General features: G+C 35.3%; 1 protein-coding gene across 1 annotated transcript; it reads left to right on the plus strand.

The window, feature by feature from the left end:
* The first annotated feature begins 291 nt into the window (after window positions 1-291).
* On the plus strand, window positions 292-2,618 carry LOC108452503 (EPIDERMAL PATTERNING FACTOR-like protein 2). The gene is made up of 2 exons (XM_017750298.2): window positions 292-2,102; window positions 2,194-2,618. Exons 1-2 carry the CDS (start codon window positions 1,994-1,996, stop codon window positions 2,490-2,492), a joined length of 408 nt encoding a protein of 135 aa, XP_017605787.1. The 5' UTR covers window positions 292-1,993; the 3' UTR covers window positions 2,493-2,618.
* Window positions 2,619-9,194: the final 6,576 nt, after the last annotated feature.

Below are 9,194 nucleotides of genomic sequence, written 5' to 3' on the forward strand. Positions count from 1 at the left end.
TTTCATTTTAACGTAAAAAATTTTAGTTTTGGTTCTCAAAATATTTTAATTTTATGGTCCAACTTAGAATCAAAGATAAATTCTGTAACTTGGATAGACCCTTAACTGGCAGGGAGACATGGGACCTTTTTGAGCTCTCAATCTAAAAAGTCCGGAAAGAAGTAATAAAGGCAGGGCACTCTTTGTGGCAAAGCTCATATTTGGAAACATTCTATTCTACTCACCAATCACCATGAATGGAAACAATCAATACAAAAATGATTAAACTCAGTCTTTCTTCTTCATTCAAAGCCATTTCAATCTAAATTTCTACCAACCTTTGCATTTCAAGTCCGCAAATGCAACAACATCACCATTACAAACTGTTGAGCCGAGTTCGAAGTAGTCATTCATTCTTTTGGGGTGCACTTGGCTAAAATCACTGATAAAAAAAAACCCTGAACTCTAAACATGTTTGATTTTTACAATTAGCAGTAGAAACTAAAAGTAATAGCAATAGTAACTGTAAAGTTCTCCTCACAATTGCATGAACAAAATGGTATATGATGCAGGACAGCAGGAGGATGTCTACCAACTCTCTCTCTCTCTCGGTTTTGTACAACATAGAAAAAGTTTTGTTTTTTTCTTACTGGGGATTGTACAGTAGTTTGAAAGATCATATCACTATACTCAGAGACACCGGTCCAGCAGAAAATTTCATAGAAAAGGAACCCTTTTTTATTGATGATGATACTTTTGACTTGTGCTTCGAAATATTCCCAGCCTTCGATTGTGGGGGAAAAAACTTTCTCCCCTAAGCTCCAGAAGATTAGCCAGCAGAGAGCCTACTGCCCAGGCTATCAGAAAAAAGTACAGTGAGTGAGTGTTGCAATCAAGGTTTCCTTATTTCTAGCTTTGCTTGCCTTGGCTTAGTTTCAAAGCCATCGCCTCAAAGTTTATTTTTCAGATATAACATTGAATGAATATCTTCGACCTTTGGCTTTAAGATATTTGCATGCTTACTGGGTAGCCCCTGGTCTGCCTTTTTCACCCATAAGAAGAAGAAAATGGATCTGCTTTAGAAAAAGGAAATAAGATGGTATACAGTTTTACTGTATGTCTGGTAAGATTCACTACTCTCTATTAACGTGCACATCTGGAGATCTCTTAAAAAAAAGAATAGAATCAGGGACCAGAAGATTATCTTAATTGCCATCATGGATGATTGTTCAAATGGACGATCATGATTTGATCAAAGGGGTACATTAGCCTGTGTGTTTCCCACGTACCAACCTGTGAACAAGTTGACCCCAAGTAGTCACTGTGTTCTTTTATTTTTTTTTCTTTTAACAAACTCATTTAAGATTGCTGCAGTTCTGAATGTCTCAGTCATTGATGCGCAGAAATGGGACTCTGCCACCCGATTTCGCTTTACCCTTAATAGGAAAGGAAACTATCAGAGGTTAAAAGGCACAGCAGCCTAGGCAAAAGCTGTGGAGTTCTTCTGATTCATAGGTCCCTTAGACCCAAAACAGGCAGCTGTTATCCGTAGCTAATACAACCCCGCAATCTTCAAAATAGTGTTATATTAGTGGAATGATTTGAAGGGGGAGGGAAGAGAGATGTGTACTTGCTTGTGAGGAGAAGCAACACTGCAATAGGCTAGAAGGGAAAAGGGTTTTCTTGAAGTTGAGTTGTCACTTGAGGAGTGAAATTGGTTAAGCTTTTAAGCTTTTTTTTTAAAACCATATGACAAGAAAAGAGAATCATTTGCTTGTGAAGCAATATTTCCATGCCATTGCAAGATAAGGAGGAGAGTTGAGTGGAGAAAAGTCCAAGAAATACTAGAGGTTGTTAAGCCTTACTCTTTTCTTTTTTTGACTTTGGGAAGTGGGATTTAGTATTTTCCAGGCATTTCCCATACCACTTTATATTCCCACCACCTTTCATTCCTCTCTCACATGCCATCATAATTAGTCAATCAACATCATCGCCATTTGAGGGTTTTGAAGATATGGAGGGAAGGTTGTTTTGTTTTCTGTTGGCTCTTCAAATAGTAAGATGGACTTGTGCCACTAGCAGGCCTTTAGCACCAATTGATGGTTTTGGAGTTCATCAACCAGGTTAGCTCCTTTCAATGATTATGTCTATTAACATTCCTTAATTAGATCATTAATTCTATATTAAATCCTCCTTGATTTTGATCAACCACAGGCCAGAAGAACCCAGGGACATTACAAGTTCCATTTAGCTCAAAAGAAATGTCTCTGCAGAGTTCTAAAAGCAAGGAAAGAAGCGGTGTCACATTTGAAGAAGCAAAGGCTGAAGGGGTAAGTAAACTGGGGATAGGGTCAAGCCCTCCAAGTTGTGAACACAAATGCTATGGTTGCACCCCATGTGAAGCCATTCAAGTGCCTACCACAAGCAAACGAATCCATGTGGATTTACAGTACGCAAATTATGAGCCTGAGAGTTGGAAATGCAAGTGCGGTCCTACCTTTTACAACCCATGAACTAAAACCACGTACTCACACTGCTTTAGACTTCATATTTTCTCCTCTTTCGGTTCAGTCAGATGATTTTTCTTAACCATTTGTACAAAAGGAAAAAAAAAAACTAAATTCAATTTGTCCCTAAAAGGTTAGCCTTTGTTGCAATGCTTTACTTACAGATGATTCCAAGTCCTCCTCACGTTTCAGTTTAAATATTTTAGACTAAGACTAGTGGGGAATATATACTGTCAACTTACGATATACCGACAAGAGCATGTTTTTTTCAAACAAAATGAAAAAAGCCCACCAAGAAACAGATCAACATGAGCTACTGTCACAGTTTAACATTACACGCTTTAAGCATATATTTCAACACGGAGTTGGATTTATTTATATCGGTAAAAATTAAAATAATTTTAATTGTTAAATTTATTGATATAATTGTATTTTTATATATATAAATTTTTAATTAATTTAATATCTTTATCATGTTGATCTAAAATAGTGTATAGATTAATATTCATCAAGTGGTTGAAATTCTTTACATAAAACAAATTGTTAAGAATTTTTATTTATGTTAAATTTGATATGCATAATCTATATGATTGAAGCATTAAATTTAATGACTAGATTATTAAAATATTAATCGTATAAAAATTACGAAATAATATACAATCACTTTAATTTTGCACGGTATAAATGGATTGCTCCTATGCATGTATCGTGTATTCCTATCCTACTTGCACCATCTCTATCTCTCTATAAATATCAACAATTTCATACACACATTATATCTCATTTCCTTAGGCATAATATCAAATTTAGCCTTTAATATTTACAATTTTATTGATTTGGCCCTTATTATTTTTTTAGCTAACTTTGATTCTCAACCATTAAAAATATATATTTAATTATCAATATTTTAAAAAGAGTCAAATTATTATTAATCTAACAAAAATACTAATTAAAGCGTTAATTTTAAATATGATACTAGGGGTGAAGCGAGAATTTTTTTTTAGTATTAGAATCAAGTTATATATTTTTATGATAATAAATATGTAATTTCATCATTTTAATAGTCTATATCTTTATAATTTCAAAAAAATAAATTAAAATTTTTATCATTTTGAAGGATAAAGTGTAATTTTACAATTGCTAATTTAAAATTTTATATATTATAAAACATATAAAATAAATAGTGTCATGTCAACATGAAGTACATGTGGACTTCTATGAAAGTTGCCACACCAATATTATTAAAAAAATTGATTTGTTAATCAGTATTTTAGTTAAATAAAATAATTTAACTCTTTTTAAAAAAATTAATGATCAAATTTAATAAAAAATTTAAATTAACAAAAAAATATATATAAACATTTAAAAAAAATGTTATGCGTTATTGAGGATTTAGGTACTTGATGAAGACAAAAGCCAAGCACTTGGCGTGTAAATTCCATTTTATTATTTTCCGGGTTCTCATTGGTGGTACCTGCCTCAATGTGTAATGGGCCCTTTTGGGTTATCCAATCAATCAAACAAATGATAGGGATTGCAATTTCTGTCTGTTACCGGCTCAATTATTTGGGGATTTAGGCTTAGTTTACATCCCCAATTTGTTCATGGACCATAACGTGCACTAAAAGCAGGAGAAAAATCTTTCAAAAGATCTTATCTCTTACACCTGCTTAGACAACAAGTTGATTGGCTAATTAAACCCTCAAGCTAACTCAAATCAAACCTAACACTTGTCGCCGCCCCCCCCTTCACTTTCCTTTTGCCCTGGACTGACATATGATATTTGGGCATGTCTTTTTTTCCATTTTTCCTAATTCAGGATGTCATCTTCTTTGGGCTGTTTAATTGGTCGGTCATTGGTGTTCTAAAATGTGGATTATTGACGGATATATTTAATTTCAGTAATTTTATAATTGAAAAATCACCCCATATTTATATGTAAATATTAAAAGTGGAAACACACGAGTGACTTATGGTTTTGTTGTTGGGTCAATGAAGCCTTCGATTGCAGTAGCATCGTGTCTTTGTCTTTAAGGATAGAAGCTCTAGCAGTTCTGGACCGAACTCTAAAGTGGTGTCCTTTCTGGCTATTGTTGTCAGTCTTGTCAGTATTTGTAGATTTTAAATTATTTTAATATCTATTTTTATTAAATATTTTCAAAAAGAAAAGAGAAGGAAACAAATCTATTTGCACAGGATTGAATCAGTTTGGCTACCAATTAATTATCCCACTCTCGAGTTTATGTTAACCTTTTTTTTATAAAACTAAATTATGCTTTCTTCAGTATTAAGTTTTGATATCGCACGGTTTTAATAAAATTTAAACAAACACCAAAGAAAGAAAAAAGAAATCATTGTGGTTCAATTCGCGTTGCATAAATTTCCACAAAGTCTACGGCAGATCCAAAAAGCATGAACTTTGGAAAACGTAAAAGAAGGTGTATGTTACATGGAAATTACACTCCATTGGACCAACAATAGTGTTTTTATTTTTTATGCCATGCTTAAATTAATTATAATTATCATTTTTAATAATAATCTCTAAAGTTAATATTATATATATTTTTGTTTTTTAGTTGGTGTCGTTCTTTAATTAAAAAAGTTAGATTACTCTTATTTTAAAAGGTAATAAATATTTTTATAAAAATATTTTTATTTTTTATTTTTATATAATATTAAAATTTTGAAAAATATTATTTAAAATCAAACAGAATACAAATAAATTTATATAGAGATCTGTTAACATAATTTTATAAACTTATTTCTTTAGTATAAAAGTTTTTGTTCACTCATTTTATGAGTGTGATAAATATAGTAATAATAACGAATATATCACCGTTATTTTTAAATATATCTTTATTGATTATTAGTCTAAATTTGATTGGTACATTATTATTATTATTATTATTATTATGACAACAACTTAAATATAGTAGGGTTGAAAACGATTAGATGCATAATATTTTTTTGTGTGCGCGCGCGATACAAGAACATTATCAGCTACTGCAGCATTTGTTTGTAGAGACTAGCTCCAAGTGTCATGGGTTGCGCATAGGAGCCCGCAACCATGACACATCTGTGTGAACTATCAAGAAGGAAGGAGGTTACTTGGCCCAATCAGACCGGGCCATTGCTTGAAGAGATTGAAGGCCCATCTACAAGTTAGACAAATATGGAAACATGATCTTACAAGATATTATTTTATAAAATTACATATCTTAGATAAGATATGTAATCTTAGAAGATATGATTTTATATTTGGTGGTAGGTGCCTTTTAATCTTAGCCATTGATGTACTTAATTTTGTACCGTTAGATTTGGAGAGGCTCAACTACAAATAAGAGACCTCTTCCTCATTGTAAATCACTTGAGTTTTGAGCAATAAGAATTCTTGAGAGCATTCACTCAAATCTCTCTTGTGTTCTTATTTTCTTTGGCTTGTTCTTTTCTCGTTCTTCTTTCATCTTGTTTGGCTTTAAGGTGCTTTCGCTTAAGTTGTGTTTTGGGAAGAATTCATTGAATCCTTCTTTTGTAGAAGTTAATGACTTAGGCGTTTTGGAGTAAGCGCTTAAGGCCGCATGCGGATTGTGAGGCAAGAATCCTAAGTCCGTGACGGTTGGTATCGAGCCGGTTCGAAAGCACTTTTGAGATATGTCGAAAGAAGTTGTTGATCGAATGAGCCAATGGAGACCCGTAAGAGGGCTAGAAAGGCTAGTCGATCGAGGATATCTTTGTCGAGCTTGGAGATTCGAGTGGTCAATCTCGAGAGTCCGTTGGTGACATGAAGGAGACACTCAAGAGGTCCTAACCCGTATGGAGGAACCGAGGGAAGATAGCAAGGAGTTTGTGTTGGACTCCTTAGATCCACTTCGACAAACCGGCGGGGAGGATGAAGCTCTTGAGGCCTGTTGATCGCCATGAAAGAAGAGATTGCTTGAGCAAGGGGAGCTCGAATCTGTAAGGCCGCCAGGAAGTGGGATGTTGGCCGGGACCGAAGCAACGTCATGTGGATGTTCCAAAACCCAGAAGTTCAAGGGAGTTAGGTCCGCGAGAGAAGTGGATAACTTATTGTGGGAATTGGAGCAATATTTTCGAGCAATTGGCATTGAGGATGATGCCACCAAGGTAAACACCGCTTCCATTTACTTTTACGATGTTGCTCTCTTGTGGTGGAGACGTAGGTCCACGGATGAGAAACGTGGAGGAGCGACCATTGGAACTTGGGAGGAGTTCCAAAGAGAGTTGAAGAAGCGCTTTATCCACAACATGCGAAAAGGAGGCTCGTGCTAAGTTGCGTCGGCTACGCAACAAGGCAATTGTCGAGATTATGTTCGAATTGACGAGTTGATGCTTGATCTCGAGACTTGAATGAGAAAGAAGCATTCTATTGGTTCGAGGATGGTTTAAAAATGTGGGCCAAGCAAGAGTTGCGTCGCCTAGATATCACCGAATTGACCGAAGCTATGGCAAAGGCAGAAAATTTCTATGATGTTGAGGGAAGAAAGTTTGATAATAACGATTCTTCCAAACCCAAGTCGGGACCAAAAGACAATGGTGGGGGAAACAAAGATCAAAGGGAAAAGAGCAACGAAGGCCCAAAGTCTAGTCAAGGTAAGCCTTGGGATAGAAAAGGACCAATGAAGTGCTTTCTCTGCCAAGGCCCACATAGAATAAGTGTCGTCCAAAGAGAGCTTTTCATGCCATGGAGACGCATAAGGAGGCGAAGATGACACCAAAAGCCTCAATTCGATATTAGGAGGTGTCAAGAGAAGTCAAGCAATGGGCTGATGTTTGTGGACATCATCGTGGTGGCAAAAGATTGAATGCACTTGTTGATACTGGTGCATCTAATTTATTCATGTCTAAAGAAATGGCAAAGGCGGGCCTTAGAATCGAGGAAGATTCGAACGAATCAAAGCGGTGAATTCGAAAGCATTCCCATAACGGGGTGGCAAAGGGTGGAACTCAAACTTGGCGAGTGGACGCAAAGCGACCATTAAGGTAATCCCACTTGATGATTATGATTTTGTAGTTGGATTAAGTTTACTTGATAGGCTTAATGCGGATATTCACCCTTCCGAGAACTACATGACAATCTCCGATGCAAATCAACGATATATGGTGAGATTGAAAAGGAAGGGAAGCATGGAGGAAAAACCTTATCGAAATCCAATTTGCCAAAGGAGTCCGTCGAAATGAAGTCTCCTACCTAGCTACCTTGAGAGACAATATGGATGATAAATTTGAGGGAATTTCAAAGGAAGTGGAGCAGTTGCTAAAGTCATTTCAAGATGTAATGCCCATGGAGTTGCCCAAAGATTGCCTCCAAAGAGGAGGTGGACCACAAGATTGATTTGTTGCCCAATCTTGAACCTTGACAAGGGCACCATATCGAATGGCTCCACCGGAACTAGAGGAATTGCAGAGCGATTGATAGAACTTTTAGATGCGGGTTCATTAGACCATCTAAAGCCCCATTCGGTGCACTGTGTTATTTCAAAAGAAGCATGATGGATCTTTGAGAATGTGCATCGACTCGAGGCCCTAAACAAAATCACTATAAAAAACAGGTATCCCATTCCTCTTATTGCAGATTTGTTCGATCAACTTGGTAGCGCGAGATGGTTTACTAAGTTGGATTTGCGATCGGGGTACCACCAAGTGAGAATAGCCGAAGGGGATGAGCCCAAGACAGCCTGTGTAACTAGATATGGGTCCTTTGAGTTCTTGGTTGTAATATCCTGATTTTGGGCCTAATCAGAATAGTGGTTTCGTGACCACAAAATCCGAGATATAAATAATTATTTTATGATTATTTTAAGGTCTATGATATGATTGCATGATTGTGTGAAAATTTCGTGAAGAAATTTTATGCATAAAGTGCTTAATTTGAAATTTGGGACTAAATTGAATAAATTGCAAAACTTGTGTTTTAGAAGTATTTTGCATAAAATTGAATTAGATTATTAATTAGAGGTCCTTAAAGAGTAATTTTACCAATTTCTAAGTCTATGGACAAAAATTGGACATGGATGGAATTTTTGGAAAGTTTAGTAGTAAGGGCATTTTGGTCATTTAGGGTAAAATGAATTAAAATACAAAATTAAAAGCCAATTTTGCTCATCTTCAACCCCATGGCCGAATATAGCAAGGAGAAACCATGGCTAGGGTTTTCAAGCTTCCAAGCTCGATTGTAAGTCCATTCTAGCCTCATTTTTAATGATTTTTACGTTTTTGGAGTCCGGTAGCTCGATTTAGCTTATGCTAGCAATAATTTAACCTAGGGTTTATATTTGGAAAAATACCCATAGGTGAAATTTGTGTATTTTAGTGTTTTATGATAGAATGTGAGGTTTTAAATTATGTTAGACAACTTGTGCTACTCGGTTTTAAGTGAAAACGAGCAAAAGGGCTTAATCGGTAAAAATACCTAATAGTCATAAGTACATGTTAGAGTGAGAATTTGATGTTGCCATAGAAGGAAAAATGATCAGCATGTCATAAAACATAAGAAAATAGGCTGAATTTTAATTTACGAGCTTTGGGGCAAAAGTGTAAATATGCAAAAGTTTAGGGGCAAAATTGTAATTTTTCCAAAATATGATTTTGGGTCAATTTGAATAATGTGAGTCCTAATTAGACTATATTTTAAATGATAGAGCAAGGAAAACTGAAATTCGGGCTAAAATGGGGAAAATACCAAGTTGT

The sequence above is a fragment of the Gossypium arboreum genome, chromosome 5, assembly GCF_025698485.1.
Source record: "Gossypium arboreum isolate Shixiya-1 chromosome 5, ASM2569848v2, whole genome shotgun sequence".
NCBI lineage: Eukaryota > Viridiplantae > Streptophyta > Magnoliopsida > Malvales > Malvaceae > Gossypium > Gossypium arboreum.

Coding starts and splice junctions, on each gene's coding strand:
- LOC108452503 (XM_017750298.2), top strand. CDS start 1,994: ATGGAGGGAAGGTTGTTTTGTTTTCTGTTGGCTCTTCAAATAGTAAGA. Junction 2,103..2,193: donor TTTTGGAGTTCATCAACCAG/GTTAGCTCCTTT, acceptor GATCAACCACAG/GCCAGAAGAACCCAGGGACA.